The following is a 17995-nucleotide window of genomic DNA, read 5'->3' on the forward strand; positions in this document are numbered from 1 at the left end:
AAGAGCTGGAATGACAGCTAAATTTGGCGGGTTCTGTAAATGTTGGATAAACGAGCTTGCGAATGGCGTATGTACAATTTCTTTCAGGAATCTGTTGGTTAGAAGTGCTTTGCACTTATGCATAGGAAGATGTAGATTTAGTCCACCCATGTTCTTTGGCAACATCTGATAACATCGCACCAGTTGAAGTCAATTGTTTGCTTTTGGGAGTTGAAGAATGTAATCCCCAAAATTTTAATCGACTCTCGAACACTTGGCCAAACAGTATCGTCTCCTGTACGTTGGAACCCAATGTTGACCGCGAACGTTTTTTTGAAATTCAAAAGAGATCCCGAAACTCGACCAAAATCCAGTAAACCTTGCTTGATGATATGCAGCTTGCGGTCGTCAGTTATGATTATCGATATGTCATCTGCATTTTTCTAGGAGGGGGTGAAGATATAGGACGAATAGGTGCATGCTTAAGGGATCGCCCTGTCTAACAGAGCGTTGGATTGGGAATTTTGGTGTGAGATTTCCATTTATAAGTAAACTAGAACTAGAAGCGGACATAATCTTCCCTAAGCGATGCACAAAATTTTGGTTTAATTGGATATTCTGCATCACAGCCATTAAATAGTTTTTACTAACTCGATGGAAAGCGTGATTGAAGTCGAAGGCTTTGTAGTGCTGGGTAAGATGCGCTAACGCGTGAATGGTAGGCAGCCGATCAACGCGAGGATGTGCAAGTTGAGGATTAAGGGCCGTTTATTTCAACTACAGCAACATCAACGTGCACTGCCCACACGAAGGGAGAGCCGACGACGAGAAAGAAGCGTTCTATGCGCAGCTGGAGCAGGTGTACAACAGCTGTTCGCAACGGGACGTCAAAATCGTCATCGGCGACATGAACGCTCAGGTAGCACTGGAGGTAATGCACTGACCGGCAATCAGGCCAAACAGCCTGCAACCAACCGACAACGGCCAACGATGCGTGAACTTTGCAGCCTCTCGGGGTATGGTAGTTCGAAGTATTTTTCCCCCGCAAGGATATCCACAAAGCCACCTGGAGATTACCTGACCATCACACAGAAAACCAAATCGATCACGTTCTAATCGACGGGAAATTCTCCTCCGACGTACCGTAGTGCGAACATAGATTCGGACCACTACCCAGTTGCAGTAACTCTTGACGGTGCATAACACCCGTCGAAGTCGAAAGTCGCGGCCCAACATTGAGCATTTACGGGACGCCGGAGTTTCCCAGGACTACGTGCAGCACCTGGAAGCTGCACTACCCACGGAAGAGCAGCTTGGCGAAGCTACTCTTGAAGATGGCTGTAGGGACATCCGTTTCGCCATAGGTAGTACTGCTGCAGCGGCACTAGGTACTGCGATCCCGGACCGAAGGAATGACTGATTTGACGGCGAATGCAAACTGTTAGTAGAGGAGAAGAATGCAGCACGGACGAGAATGCTGCAACACCGCACGAGATTGCAGCTGGAGCGATACAGACAAGCGCGGAACAGACAAAACTCGGTTTTCCGAAGGAAGAAGCGTCAGCAGGAAGACCGAGATCGCGAGGCGATGGAAAATCTGTACCGCGTAAACAACACACGGAAGTTCTACGAGAAGCTTAATAGTTCGCGCAAAAGCTACGTGCCGCAAGCCGATATGTGCAAGGACTTGGACGGCAACCTTCTCACACGAACGAGTGTGAGGTGATTGAAAGGTGGAAGCAGTACTATGACGAGCACTTCAACGATGAAGCAGCAGAAAACGAAGGTGACACGGCAACAGACCTTGGAGCACGCGCAGTAGGCTACCAACCCCTGATCTTCAAGAAGTTGAGGAGGAGATCGGTCGGCTGAAGACCAACATAGCAACTGGTGTAGATCAACTACCAAGTGAGCTATTAAAATACGGTGGTGAAGCACTGGGTAATCGCCAAGATTTGGGAGGAGTGTATGGAAGGTGTCGTATGCCCAATCTACAAAAAGGGCGACAAGTTGGATTGCTGCAACTATCGCGCAACTACTCTCCCAAATTCTATGCCGCCGCCTGTCACCATTTGCAAGAGAGTTCATGGGGCAATACCAGCTGGGATTCATGGATGCCACGCTACCACGGACCAAATTTTCGCGATTCTGCAGGTGCTGCAGAAATGCCACAAATACAACGTGCCCACACATCATTTGTTCATCGATTTCAAATCCGCATACGACACAATCGATCGAGATCAGCTATGGCAGATTACGTACGAGTACGGATTTCCGGATAAACTGACGCGATTGGTGCGTTGATCGAGTATCGGAAAACTCTCGAGACCCTTTGAATCTCGAAGGGGATTAAGGCAAGGTGATGGACTTTTGTGTCTGCTATTCAACACCGCGTTAGAAGGTGTGATCAGAAGAGCTGGGATAGACACGAGGGGCCTAAGCTTTAGGAAGTCCATCCAGCTTCTTGACTTAACCGATGACATCGACATCATGGCACGGAACTTTGAGACGATGGTGGTACATCAGACTGAAGGCTGAAGCTAGTCGAATTGGACTTGCCATCAACGCATCGAAGACAAAATACACGAGAGGAAGGGGTTCTAGGAACGAAAATGTTAGCCTCCCGATGATGATGAAATCGAGGTGGTCGTGATACCAGTAGAGAAATTCAAAGACGCATTATGAGAGGGAATCGTGCCTACTTTGGACTCCGGAGGACGCTCCGGTCCAATAAAATTCGCCACCGCACGAAGTTGACTATCTACAAGACGCTGATTAGACCGGTGGTCCTTTACGGCCACGAGACCTGGACTATGTTCTTGGAGGACCAAAGCGCCTTTGGTGTTGCGTACCATCTACGGTGGAGTACAGATGGATAACGGAGAACCATCTATCGTCCACATTGCAAAAATTGAGCGAATACGGTGGGCTGGGCACATCGTTAGAATGTTGGGCGACGATCCAGTCAAAATGGTTCTCGAAAGCGACCCAACAGGAACAAGAAGAAGTGGCACGCAACGTGGGTAGATCACCTTTTCGTGGTACGTTACGGGATGTAAGATCTACCACCGATTCCTAGTCTTGACTACTTCAAACTAGGGGAACAGGATTTTACAGTAATCAAAGGAACACATCTTAGTCCTTGTTACTTTTTATGCCTTGTTGATAGTGATAAGTCCTCGGGTTGCGTGGACCGAGGATGATCTTGAAACAAGGAAAAAATGAGTTAGTTAGTCTTCACCTATGTGATTCCTAATCTTCTATTCGTTGTTTCATAGTTTGAAGTGGTTAAGACTAGGTTTCTGATGCATGGTCATTATCGGTGTCATGTCTTGTTTTTTTTTGCTAAGGAATCCAATTTTGACTGACAAAGGGGCGCGCCTTTGGAGGGTGTTTCAACACTCCGAAGGGTATAAATAGCGGGACCTTTCAATTAGAATCGATTCCTTGCGATAAAGGCAAGAATGACAACTGTATCAAAACCTAATACTTCATCATTTCTCAATAGTGATGGAGTAATACGACATGCACTAAACTAAGGACACGGGATATACTACAATAGATCAAATTACTGGTCGCAGTGGTTTTATGTCCCGAACAGAGGAAAAAAAAAAGTGGCACGCAGCGGGTAGGGTGGATCGACTAAGTGGAAGGCAACCAGTAGACCTTTTATCAGCGCGCCTTCCCTCCACTGGTAACGTTACCCCACGCACACCGACAGACACGAGTGACCGTACCTCGATCCCCGTTAATACGTTGCAAAGGCAAGTTGACAGCAGACAGCGAATAGATAGATATATGAAACAAAAGAAAGGGCTTGGGGCGATAGAAAGGCAATAGTAAAGGGAAATTGAAGGTGTATAACTAATTAGATAAAGAGATTGTTACTTTATGAGTACCTACTTAAATCTACCCCTTATATAATAAGTTATATCGTATTCTGAATTCCGCTTACATTTTCACACTACAACGGTAAGATTTATATTAGAAATAATCATGCAATCTATCTAAATTGTATTTCTTAAACTAGCTTAACCTAAACGTTCTGGTTTATAACTACGGCACGGCAAAAGATTAATCTTACACCCTTATATATAGTTGGTAAGTCGCATTTCATATTTGAAACCCAAACAAGAACAAGCATTGAATTTACTAAATCAAATATAAAACTCCGACAGGCATTCCAAGTTAAACCTACCGTAAGGTTCGCAATTACTGCCAAGCCTACCGGTAATCAGTAAACGTAAGTAAATATTAGTAACACACAAAATGTATGTATTGGCTCATGCGTTTGCAAATATTATTAAAATAAGAATTTTATAATCCTCTCGTGAGTGCCTCATCTAAGAATACACCTGGATTATAAACACGGAAATTGAGTCTTTTTTTTTTCTTCGGAGTGCCAACAGGACCCTTTGCAGACTACGAGGCTGTCGAAGTGTGGTCATGGATCAAGTGGAGACGACTTCTTCGGACAGCAGAGAACAACAAGATCTTAGCCTGATTGGTAAGGTATGTATATCGATCGATATACATCTTTGGTATCTACATCCGACCGAATGCTGAACTCCTCACCTGCATTGAAACTTTGACGAAGTGTAGTGTGGTACAAATGAACTCCATCGCAAACTGCAATGATAGGCAGCTCATTTTGGTGTTCGTGGATTCTCCGCAGGGTTATGAAATTATTCAATCTCCGCTTCCACATCGATATTCATCACAAACCATTTGTTATACTTGTAAACACCCATAGCAGCAATACACGATCAAGTTGATTCCCAATTCGTAGTCTTGGTTTTGGGTTTTCAGTTCTGCGATTTGGTTTCTCTAGATTTAGAGGTCTCGTCAGTCGTCAGTAGATTGGGAAAACTATCTTCAAGGTGGCACTGTTGATTCCAACGTACTCCTGTTTTACGATAAATTATCAAGGTTACAAATACTCATTTCAGCTAAAACAACATTTTTTTTAATTATGAAATAATTAGATGCTATTGATTATATTTTGAATTGGTAACATACAAGAAGAGGTTGCAGAGAATGTGTTTGACATATTAAACCTGTCTATTTCACTTCATGAGAGTCACAATCAGCGATTTTTCACATACTCACTCACTCACTCACTCAGCGATCAGAAAATCACTGATTGTGACTCATGGAATTAAAATTTACAAGTTTTATGTTTCAAACGCATTCTTTGTAACCTCTTCTTGTAAGTTACAAGTAAAACATGTCATCATACCATCTTTTGGTTTTATTATTCCGAAAAACATTATTTTAGCTGAAATGAGTATTTGCAACCTTGTAAGTTATAAGTCACAATAACCACTGCTCCCTCAAGAGTGCTCTGCTCATACTGTCGTCGATTGCCAGTACGCTGCCCCAGTTCTCAATCGACGATCGTCCATGGTCGATTTCGCACACTGAGGCAAATAAACTTATGGAAGACACATACGAATTTCATAAGCGTGGCTTATGAATGATTTTCGTCTAAAATGAGGTAGTTCTTATATGACTTTAACCATTTCATTTTCCCAAGCACTGAAAAATTAGTGGTCAACACACGCAATCTCAACGTCCATGGTTCGGTTCCAGTCTGGTCCGTTTTACAATTTGTTTTGTCAACAGTATTTTTCATAAGTCAAATTAATGAAATTCGTACGGATTACTTGTGGCTAAAATTCATAAGTAGTTCTTATAAAATGTTTACGTTCTTTTGCCTCAGTGTAGGCACCACACACTTTTTTCCGTTTTCGAATATTTTTCGGCATCGATCTTCTTCTGCTCCAAGTACACAGCATTCGGTTGGGTCGTACCAGGAGAATGTACGCTGGAAAACCATGACCAACCAAGATCCACGAAGCTATCAGTTCTACACGATCGATGAGATGCTCCAGCGTTTCTGGCAGTTGGCATGATTCTGGCAGCAGAAGACTGAGAAGAATACACGCAATACTAATTTCTCTTACCTCCAATGTAAAGATGAATCTATTACATCCTCTGCATATGTTTCACGCAACAAATGTAATGGCAGCGCTTGCAATCAGAGATGCCAGATTTACAGACTTTTATTTTTTTCACGGACATTTTTTTTCGTTACAGACATTTACAGACTTTTAAGTTTTTTTCACAGATATTTACTGACTTTTATAATCAAGGGAAAATTTCAAAACTATTTGGTTACAATGTTTTACATCTAAGGTGATACTCTAAGGAAGCCTTAACGTGAAGCTTTAAAGGCACAAATGTCAGCTTCCACAAAACATACAAATTTGAAATTGCTACTCCTTGTTTGCTGTGCTACTACAAACAGAGAGTAGCAATTTCAAATTTGTATGTTTTGTTGAAGCTGACATTTGTGCCTTTGCAGTTTCACGCTAAGGTTTCCTTAGAGTATCACCTTACATTAATTAATTACACGTGCGATGCATTTTGCCACACGCATTATAATTTCGCGCGTTTTCAAATCCACCACGTGAACGAACTGTCACTGTTATAGACGGTCATAGTTGTAGACCTGTCAATGTGCTGCCATGTTGTATCCAAAACGAACATTTTCCACGTTTGAAAGTTCTATAACTTGACTGTCTATACCCAAGTAACAATTTTGGTTTTATGAGGGTTCTGTAGACCATGATTTAGACTTTTAGAATGCTTTAAAACCGCGATAAAACCTGCAATGTTACTTGGGTAGTCACTGTCTCTGAAAAAGTGGAAGTCCCAAATTTATTCAAATTTTGCCAAAAATTACTCTAAAGTTTGATTTATGGATTTGTAGGGTCACATCATCTTCTTCTTTTCCTTTATTTAACGTCGGTCTCTGTTCTGCAATCTAGTGCCAATCACCGACGGACATCGATTGCCATCCATTGACATCTCTATAAGTATCATGACAGGTAACGATGACAGCCGTTTGTTTATAGGAAAAGAACGTCGTGATATATCAACTCTGCGGATCAGCTTTTGTAATCAAATCTTGTAATGCTCTTTTCTCGCAAATCGAAGCTCGCCTTGCCAAATTAACAACACCTTCGGCTAGGACTCTCCTATTCGATCGTGGGATTGGTTTGCGTAGATAAGGTCATTACAATTTTGCTGATCCTTTAGTATAGTTGGTTGATAAATCTGTTCAAAATAGATTATGTTGATTCCTTGAAGAGTCCACAAATTTCCTGATGATGGCTGAGATGCCCCATCGCTTCAAGTGTTTTAGAGCACAAACTTCAGACACAGTTGTGACATCACTCAAAAAATTGGAGCTCCTGGTTTGCTGCATCAAATGTGAAGTTCCAGTTTCATTGTTATATGTTTTATGGTAGCTGTGCACTTGAAACTTTGAGGGGATAGTTATAGCGCATTACACACATTATAGGAAGTGCGGAAACGCATATGTCACGAATGGAATTCTCGGATATTTCCAAGGTCATTACTGATTTCCATCACTACCTCAACAGACTTCCCCAATCTAAGGCATCCGGTGAAGGTCAGCATGATGGCACCTATCGTTTGGTCTTGGCTTTGGTCACGTTTGGCCATCAATTCTGTTGTCAAATCTCCGGGCAAATATCGTTGATTCAAGAGTTTGAACATGTAATAATCACAAAAGCAGGTGCCCATGAAAGTGACAGATCACATCACAAAACACACTTAAAACAACATCAGCATAATGCTCGAGAATTCTACCACATCCAAAATTGTCGATGAATAGTGTATGAAATCCGATTATATCGGCAGGTGCTTGTTATTATTCATAACGACTCGAATTTATATTCAATAATGGAAATTTTGAAGCAAATTTTATAGAAATCCGTCAAATGAAATGTAAAGCCGATAACTTTCGTCCCGCTTGAATGCAACGGACAGTGTGTTTCCATCCTATTCCATCTTTTTATTCGAACACGGATGCTGTTTTAGTGCTGAAAGAAGCAGCCATTTTCGCCACGTTGTACCTGTATAAGAGTCGTAAAATGGTGGAAAAAAAAGGAAACCCCATAACAAACTTTTTCAAAGGATCCCGTTGAGATGAGTCTATTGCTATAAACCATTCGTCTCTCCGGGTCTTGGGACGAAATTGTGTTTTTCAAGTGATATCATAGCCTTTCGGTACTTTTTGGTGTACGAGAAAGGTAAAAAAAGTTGGTATCAACAAATTGTATTATATTTAGCCAAGTTTTTCTCTATCAGGTGTGTAAATATTTTGCGAAATGTAATGTATATGTTGATTGATATATCTTATTATCAACTGTATTTGTAAAATCGTTACAACAGTGTTAGTGTTTAGCGCCAATTCGTCGTACTTGGATTCGTTGTGCAGTACTCTCCATTTCTCTATGATATTTATTTATATATTCCTATCTTAACCCTGATCCTGATTCATCAACACTTTTTGAGCACGAAGTGCTTAGAATCGTATTAATAAGCTTATAAATTGCTCTTTTGATTGTCGATTGCTCCATATTTTGGTGGTGGAGTTTGCATCACTCACTTAAATAAGATTGTCTCAAATTTAAGTTTAAATTAATCAAACTCTAGAAAACGTAGTTTACTTGAAGACTGAGTAAAATTTTCCGAGCCTCATAAATCTTTTCGAAAATGACAAAAATTGACGAAAAATTAACTCATTTAAGAAGTATACAAATTTGATATGTACTTCGAGATGTTGCTTATATTAGAAAACAAATTCCTGTAAAAGCTTGGGAAGTTTTATTCAGTCTGTTAACTAAGTGAGTTAACTAAGTTTTGAAGAATATGACTGAACTAATCTCAACTTTGAGTCAACCTCATTTGTCGTGCAATCGTAATTTATCTTTTTATTAATTTATTTTAACGTATACGGAGTAAATCGATACATTCCCAACTCAAATGAGGTTCAATTCGATAAAAGCAGGTTTGTTTTGCTCGAACATGACTTTTACAGACATTTCTGAAATTCACTGCCATTTTTCGAAGACCTCTCTAAAAAAATCTGACATCTCTGCTTGCAATAGAGCGCGTACAAGCCATTTTTTCAAAAATGCATGTTTTTGTATAAAACCTTCACGAGATGAATTTCTAGACGCAATATATTTGGGAAAACAAGCATTGTTCGAAAAATAAGCTCATATAAAAATTTCAAAATTATAATAAAAACCTTCCGGCGACCACATTACAGAATCTGGTCATGAAGCAAAACATTGAGAATTCAACATACTTTACATGTTAATCTGTAATAGAATCTTAAATGTCCCTGCTGGGTGAACTTGTAGAGAAATTATTCATATTGACGAGCAGTTTTAGGAAGACCTTTTACCAGTGATTTTAAAAAATAAAAAAACAATTCCTGATTGTTCAAATTAAGCATAAATAGTACACTTTTTTTTCTAAACATTATTTCACGGCGAAATTCAAGTGGTAGGGGAAATGGCTCTAATGTTGGTCTATGCACAGTCTGAATTTTAACAGTGATGTAAACGTCCATTCACGTAAACTTGTATTTTATTTCACGCAACCGAGCACCTTGTAAACAATGTTGTTTACAACAATGGGCTTTTGTATACAATATTTGCTACATTACATGAAATTTCTCAGAACTTTACATGATATACAATCTAAACTTATTTATGTGCATCATATTAAACAGAAATTTACACTACTTTTTCGAACTGTGCGGATCTAAGATTATGCCCATCGCTAAAAATCTGCTATTTATCAATTTTACCTAGATGAACGCGTCATTTTGACGGTACTAATGAATATTTTTGGTCACTATTATAAATTTAGTCGATTGTTGAAGCTATGTATGGGCCCAAATTAGGGGCATTTAGGCCGAAATTACATCCATTTCCCCTAAGAAATTTATTTTCAAACTGCTCGAATGATGCAATCCATTGCTGCTGTAACAGAAAACTGGCTTCACATATCAGCATTACGGGCAAATTGCATTAGCAAAATGGAACATTTAAGTCTCAATTATATAATTCAGTCCCACAAATACATTATATTGCCACCAATCCATGTAATTCACTCTCAAAAGCTAAACTATTCCATCCGAATCGAACCCAAGCCCAGTGTCAAAAGGCTAACGATAATGGTACCTAAAATTCCAACAAGATTCTACAATCAATTTGATAAAATGTTATCTTCTCTGACACCATGTCACTTTGCTAGTTGATGATGATGCTGGTTGTAGTTTGACAAACCACACACTCACACTCACACACATACATGGAATACATTCAGTCCTGGACCTGGGTCTGGTTTATGGGGCTGTTGCTGGTTACGGTCACTGCGGTACATGGTATGCGGTTAGCGCTTTATTACATTTCCAGCCCTCCCTTTCCTTCTGCACAGCTATCGATCCACTTGCATATTGTGTCCCCTTGCCCATCACGGAGCCATCCCGGACAATGGAACGCCCGACACTATAAATTTCTTCACAGTAAAAATGAAGGTCAATTAGAGCGATGTCGGTGGAGCTCGGCAATGGGAAAGGCGAAGATGGCGCTTGTTGGTTGACTGCAGATAGGTGAGCAAGGTTTCTCTTTGTCTCTGCTGCAGCTCGCCTACGACAATAACACCCACCCACGATGGATGAGATGGCACACGGACGGGGCAAACACTCAGCGCTGGAGGAGCGTCGGTCGTCACCGTCGTCGTCGTCGCTCCAAATATTTCCCGTTCATTCTTTTATCCTCATCAGCTCCAATGTATCGCCACTGCTCACCGCAGCCATCTCTGTGTGGTACACCGGTCAAGTTAAGTGTTGAATGACACATGATTCACCCTCCGTGCTGCCTCTAGCAAGGATCAGTGAATATAAAGAAAATGAATAACGAAACCTAACGGATCGGAACGTGCAGTATACTTCCGCTGTCCGACCGTGTCTATATCCACTTGATTCAGAGAAATCAATAAGCGAATCATGGTGTTCTGCACGGAAAGATCGACTTTGGCGAATGCTTATTGCTTTATGAATTATCGTGACAGAGCTGTACGTGGCTGGATGCATTTAAATTGAATTTTAATTTTAAAATGAATTCTAATAATTTAATTCAAGAATTGATGAAACTCTTGTGTCTATGCAATTCAAACCATTGAGCAACACTGGTTTGAACTTTTCATTTTTTTAAATATTTTTTTTTATAATACGTGTACTTTGTAACATAATGAATACAGTAGGTACGAGTCAGAATACTTGAACTAGCTAAATTGTACCATCACTAGAACCGTTGTATCTCTTTTGTTTACCAATCAAATTCTAATAAATTTTCAAGGCTTTTGGAAAAAAATTGTTCCATACTTCCACAAAATTTCAAAATAATTTTAATGACAAACTTCTGATGAGTGATCATGTAATATTGGACAATTTTCACCCATTTGGCTGTCTTTATATTTGCAACATAAAAATATCATGCAGTACCTACACATTGGTATAAAGGGTGATACGGTCAAAATTTGGTCAATATCAACTTGACGTATTTCTTTCAATTTTGCATTTAAAAAACCTGAACACCTCTCATTTTGAAGGTGTGTGTGTGTAGAATGTTGCTCCTATTTTGATTTTGGAATTCACTCTTCAGTTGTCAAAATGCCGTCCAAGCAAGAAGAGCAGCGTATCAAAATTTTGCTCGCGCATCGCGAAAATCCGAGCTACTCGCACGCAAAGTTGGCAAAATCGCTAAAAGTTGCCAAATCAACCGTTACAAATGTAATTAAAGTGTTTGGGGAACGTTTGTCGACAGACAGGAAGTCTGGATCGGGGGGAAATCGAAAACCGGAAGCCGCTGAGACGACAAAGAGAGTTGCCGGTAGTTTCAAGCGAAACCCTAACCTCTCTCTCCGAGATGCCGCAAATAAGCTGGGTGTATCGTCTACAACCGTGCATCGAGCCAAAAAAAGGGGCGGACTATCGACTTACAAGAAGGTAGTGACTCCAAATCGCGATGATAAACAAAATACGACGGCCAAAGCGCGATCCCGGAGGCTGTACACGACGATGCTGACCAAGTTTGACTGCGTGGTAATGGACGATGAAACCTACGTCAAAGCCGACTACAAGCAGCTTCCGGGACAGGAGTTTTATACGGCAAAAGGAAGGGGAAAGGTAGCAGATGTTTTCAAGCACATGAAACTGTCAAAGTTCGCAAAGAAATATCTGGTTTGGCAAGCCATCTGTACCTGTGGTTTGAAAAGCAGCATTTTCATAGCTTCCGGGACTGTCAACCAAGAAATTTACGTGAAAGAGTGTTTGAATAAACGTCTGCTGCCTTTCCTGAAGAAACACGGTTGTTCCGTACTGTTTTGGCCGGATTTGGCATCTTGCCATTACGTTAAAAAGGCCATGGAGTGGTACGCCGCCAACAACGTGCAGGTGGTTCCCAAGGACAAGAACCCTTCCAACACGCCAGAGCTCCGCCCAATTGAGAAATACTGGGCTATTGTCAAGCGGAACCTAAAGAAGACCAAAAAAACTGCTAAGGGCGAGCAGCAGTTCAAGGCAAACTGGCTTTCTGCAGCGAAGAAGGTGGACAAGGTGGCTGTACAAAATCTGATGGCAGGGGTCAAGTGTAAGGCCCGGCAATTCGGATTTGGAAAAGCGGAAGCCTAACTGAATATTTTTCCTGAATTTTATACTAATTGAACTTGAAAAAGAAATTTAATTTGATTTTTTAAATAAACGATTTCACCGATTTACACGCGTTTTCCCTTGACCAAATTTTGACCGTATCACCCTTTATTTAATCTCGAAATACAACGTTTATTAATTCACACAAATATTTTGTTTAACTAGGGGGAAATGGATGAAATGTCGGCCCCTAATTTGGGCCCATACATCAGCAATCCACTAAATTTTCAATAGCGCCTAAAAATATCCATTAATACCGTCCCAATGACGCGTTCATCTAGATAAATTGATAAATAGCAGATTTTTAGATGGGCCCAATCTTAGATCCAATGGCCAACATTAGAGCCATTTCACCTACGTCTTTCTTTTACTTTACATTACGAAATTGAAAATAAGGAATGTAATGAAAATGTGGAAGTGTCCAAATGCATATATCTCAATACCATTTATGAGAAATATGTCATTCGTTGGAAAATTTATCAAGTGATTTTTTGGTGCATAGTAAAAATAGTAAAAAAAAAATTAAACTATTAAGAATTTGAACAAACAAAATAGGTACATTTCTCTAACTTATCAGAAGAGCGAACGGAAGAGAAAATCTATATTCTTTGGCATGGATATCACTTTCTAGCTCATGCGAAAATTTGTCTGGCATAGCGTATCAGCCAAGACGATCGATCTGATCGGAGCTCGGTGACAACTTCAGAATAAAGGAAGAGTATGAGCAGAGCAAATGTTTGTCCAAAAAAGGGTCTGCCATTTCACTTCCACCATCAGTTACAGAGGGACAGGAAGAGTAACGGAAATCTACATATGTACACCACGTCTGCCAAATCACTTCCGCCATCACTTGCTACCAGACAGTCGAGCTAGTCGAAGCTACGAGGCATCACTACAATTTGAAAAAGAATCCTGAAAACCAGGGCTGTCATCTTCTCACTCAATGCGCGCAATGTGCTGATTTTCTGAAATAAACAAAGTGAGAATCAAGCAAACACACAGTTTGCTTGTCTTTCACCCTGCACAAGTGTAAAGCAGCGAAGACAGACAAACGCCCAGAAATAACGAAAGCTCAATGTGTAGCCATCGCTCCGACGGCTCCGACGTAAAGAACGCCACTCAGTGTAGGGTTGCAAATTGGAAACCCAGCAAAAAGACAACATTCTTCTTCGTTGTGCCCTTCTTCATCTCCTATGCATGCAGTCGTGGTAAGCAAAGTCTGCAAAGAATTCAAAGAAGACATTAGCGCTTGTTGTATTATATTCGCTCCCTGCGCCGCACAGAGTGTACCGCTCTTGGTATGGATCGCTTTCTCACAGATTAGGTGGAAAAGAGTGTGCGAAGTAAATGAGAGAACCACACACTATTTGTCGAGTGTTGTGAGATCCATGCACAAAGTTGCTTTGCTAACGTTCTGAGGTGCTTTCCAGCCCTGCTGGAAACAATGACCAAACTCTTAAGTCATGCAATTTGCTCAGTTTGTGGACAAAATCAGTGCGAATAAGAAGAAGGTGGATTTATATGAAACTTTTCGTAATTGTTTGTTGATGGTAATGATTCACATTTTGCTTAAATTTTGATCTTGTAAAATTTCCAAAATGGCATTCATGAAATTTGAAAGAAAAAACAAATGGTAGCATGAAATTTGAAAAAAAAAACAAATGTTAGCATTGAAGTGGCATTTCTGATCGAAATGGAATCTGAGATAAAGCTGTGGAGATAAAAATGCCTTTCTGGGAAAAATTAACTTAATATATTTCAAATTATTTTAAATAAAAATATAAAGAAGCCAAATATTTTAAAATGTCTTATCCCAATTTGAGAAAAATTGTTTTCATTAAAAAATCTTTTGAAAAAATGCAATCTTTTAGAACGTTCAAAACTGTAGATACTTGAAAACTGGCAAAAATAGTAGACCAATTTTAATTAAATTTGTAAACTTTTTGTTAGTATACTAATATGTGATTTTTATTATACAGACAATGATTTAAAATATCTCAAACATTGTTTTCTGAGTATAAATTACACCCTTTAACAAAAGTTAAAATATTTATCCAAAAGTCGTTGTTCTACAGTTTTTGACCATTTTTAGTGCTCATAAAAACACTCTAAAAGATTACATTATTCATGAGCATTAAAAAAATAAAATTAGAAAATCCACAAAAAAATATGGGATATTTAGCTTTTCTTAATATTTTTACCAGCGAAACATTGATTTTCTGTACATAATTTCTATCAAAAGTGCTGTTTCCATCCTACTTTTTTTTTATTTCAAAAACGCCGTTTTGAAAATTTTACAAGATCCGAAATGGCAGAATTTTAGAATGGCATAATAAACGTGAATTTGCCTTCCATAATTTTGTCACGTTTGAAAATTGGAGAAGGTCGAGTTTTTCCATGCGTCTTTTGGCATGGAACTGCTTAGTTGCAAAGAAAAATAAAAAAAAACCATCCGAAAATTTCCAGAATCCAGAAAATAAATTAACTGACTCTGACTCCGGCTCCAAATCTGAGTCCGAATCCGGCTCCAAATCTGGCTCCGACTCCGGCTCTAAATCCGGCTCTAAATCCGGCTCCGAATCCGGCTGCGAATCCGGCTCCGAATCCGGCTCAAAATCCGGCTCAAAATCCGGCTCCGAATCCAGCTCCGAATCCAGCTCCGAATCTAGCTCCGAATCCGGCTCCGAGTCCGGCTCCGAATCCGGCTCCGAATCCGGCTCCGAATCCAGCTCCGAATCCGGCTCCGAATCCGGCTCCGAATCCGGCTCCGAATCCGGCTCCGAATCTGGCTCCGAATCCGGCTCCGAATCCGGCTCCGAATCCGGCTCCGAATCCGGCTCCGAATCCGGCTCCGAATCCGGCTCCGAATCCGGCTCCGAATCCGGCTCCGAATCCGGCTCCGAATCCGGCTCCGAATCCGGCTCCGAATCCGGCTCCGAATCCGGCTCCGAATCCGGCTCCGAATCCGGCTCCGAATCCGGCTCCGAATCCGGCTCCAAATCCGGCTCCGAATCTGGCTCCGAATCCGGCTCCGAATCCGGCTCCAAATCCGGCTCCGAATCCGGCTCTGAATCCGGCTCCGAATCCGGCTCCGAATCCGGCTCCGAATCCGGCTCCGAATCCGGCTCCGAATCCGGCTCCGAATCTGGCTCAGAATCCGGCTCAGAATCCGGCTCAGAATCCGGCTCAGAATCCGGCTCAGAATCCGGCTCAGAATCCGGCTCAGAATCCGGCTCAGAATCCGGCTCAGAATCCGGCTCAGAATCCGGCTCAGAATCCGGCTCAGAATCCGGCTCAGAATCCGGCTCAGAATCCGGCTCAGAATCCGGCTCCGAATTCGGCTCTGAATCCGGCTCCAAATCCAGCTCCAAATCGTGCTTCGAATCCAGCTCCGAATCCAGCTTCGAATCCGGCTCCAACTCTAAAGAAAATTTGAATAGAATATTTATTACTTAGCGCGAGGCGGACAACTCTATTTATTTTTTTCCTTGACTTGTTTTCCGTCGATCTTGTTTTCCGTGCTGAGCACCAATGCTACCGGCTCCGAATCCGGCTCCGAATCTGGCTCTGAATCCGGCTCCGAATCCGGTTCCGAATCCGGCTCCGAATCCGGTTCCGAATCCGGCTCCGAATCCGGCTCCGAATCCGGCTCCGAATCCGGCTCCGAATCCGGCTCCGAATCCGGCTCCGAATCCGGCTCCGAATCCGGCTCCAAATCCGGCTCCGAATCCGGCTCCAAATCCGGCTCCGAATCCGGCTCCGAATCCGGCTTCGAATCCGGCTCCGAATCCAGCTTCGAATCCGGCTCAGAATCCGGCTCAGAATCCGGCTCAGAATCCGGCTCTGAATCCGGCTTCGAATCCGGCTTCGAATCCGGCTCCGAATCCGGCTCTGAATCCAGCTCCGAATCCGGCTCCGAATTCTCTGAATCTGAATCCAGCTCCGGATCCGGCTCCGAATTCGGCTTCGAATCCAACTCCAAATCCAACTCCAAATCCGACTCTGAATTCTACTCCGAATCTGGCTCTGAATCCAGCTCCGAATCCAGCTCTGAGTCCGGCTCCGAATCCAGCTTCGAATCCGGCTCCAACTCTTAAGAAAATTTGAATAGAATATTTATTACTTAGCGCGATGGGGACGACTCTATTTTTTTCCCTTGACTTGTTTTCCGTCGATCTTGTTTTCCGTGCTGAGCACCAATGCTACCGACGCCAGGGAGGCAGCTCCCACACCTGGACCTTACCTATCGACCCATCAAGTCATGCACCGGAGACCAACGGCTTTACTTCCCTTCCGAAGGAAGGCGTGATCAGAGATGCTATGCCTCAGAACATCCCGGCGGCGCCGACTGGGATTGAACCAAGGCCTGCTGGAATGAGAACTAATCACGCTACTGCTACACCACCGGTGCGGCTAGAGGGACGTCTCTATCTACAATGCAGGAAATTGTGTGTTTTACTGTGGTTAGCTCCGCGCATGTTGAGTAGATAGAAAGAAGATTGATGATGATTCTGAAGATTTTCTGCCAAAAGATGATGCGCGATGCAAATAGATGCAAGTAGATGCGAGAAATGAAAAAAGATTTTTCAAGGTTTGATTCACTAGTGCGAGATTTTTTGAGCATCGAGAATTGATATTTAGATGTGTTGCCCCCCTCGACTTAGCGTATGCAAAATGATAGCTTCAAACAATTTAAAGATCCTGGTTTTGAAAAAAAAAATCAAATTTCTGAGCTTTTGCAAACTTTTAGTTCTTTTTTTTTAATTTTAGTGGTTTAATATTGATGATGATTTCGATCATAACTTTGATTAAAACGCCAAACATAAAAAAATCAGAGCCCTGTAGAGAAAACAATTTTAAAAGTTAAAAAAAAATAATCCAGCGGTGCCGGTGGTGTAGTGGTAAGCGTGATTACCTCTCACCCCAGCAGGTCTGGGTTCAATCCCAGTCGGCGCTGCCGGGATTTTCCGAGGCATAACATCTCTGATCACGCCTTCCTTCGGAAAGGAAGTAAAGCCGTTGGTCCCCGGTTCATGAGTTGATGGGTCGATAGCCAGGTGTGAGAGCTGCCTCTCTGGCGTCAGTAGCATTGGTGCTCAGCACGGAAAACAAGATCGATGGATAACATATCATGGAAAAAAGGGTTTAAAAATTTATTCAGCTTGGAAAGTATAAGTAAGCTTCTTTGTTGATAACCAAACCCATAGGCTCTAACCATGGCTTAGAAATTCCTCGCTCCGATATGGCGATATACAGCATCACATTCTGTTCAAACTTGTTTTTTAACTTGAATATTACATTTGGAGATGTTGTACAACTATTATCTGAATAATATCGATCATTTCCAGGAATGTGAGATTTTGAGAGAGGAAAGTAACTTTCATCATCAAAAACGAGACATTTTCCTGAGTAATT

The 17995-nt window shown here is 41.6% G+C and overlaps 2 protein-coding genes across 2 annotated transcripts; both read left to right on the forward strand.

Annotated features, from left to right (window-relative positions):
* Positions 1–10418: 10418 nt before the first annotated feature.
* LOC135710815 (uncharacterized) lies at positions 10419–16016 on the forward strand. The gene is made up of 2 exons (XM_065233502.1): positions 10419–10480; positions 15095–16016. Exons 1-2 carry the CDS (start codon positions 10419–10421, stop codon positions 16014–16016), a joined length of 984 nt encoding a protein of 327 aa, XP_065089574.1.
* Positions 16017–16111: 95 nt separating this feature from the next.
* On the forward strand, positions 16112–16687 carry LOC135710816 (circumsporozoite protein-like). Its single transcript, XM_065233503.1, has one exon. It carries the CDS (start codon positions 16112–16114, stop codon positions 16685–16687), a length of 576 nt encoding a protein of 191 aa, XP_065089575.1.
* Positions 16688–17995: the final 1308 nt, after the last annotated feature.

This window comes from Ochlerotatus camptorhynchus, unplaced genomic scaffold (assembly GCF_037179485.1).
Source record: "Ochlerotatus camptorhynchus isolate MF236.1 unplaced genomic scaffold, CSIRO-AGI_Acam_v1.1 ptg000403l, whole genome shotgun sequence".
NCBI lineage: Eukaryota > Metazoa > Arthropoda > Insecta > Diptera > Culicidae > Ochlerotatus > Ochlerotatus camptorhynchus.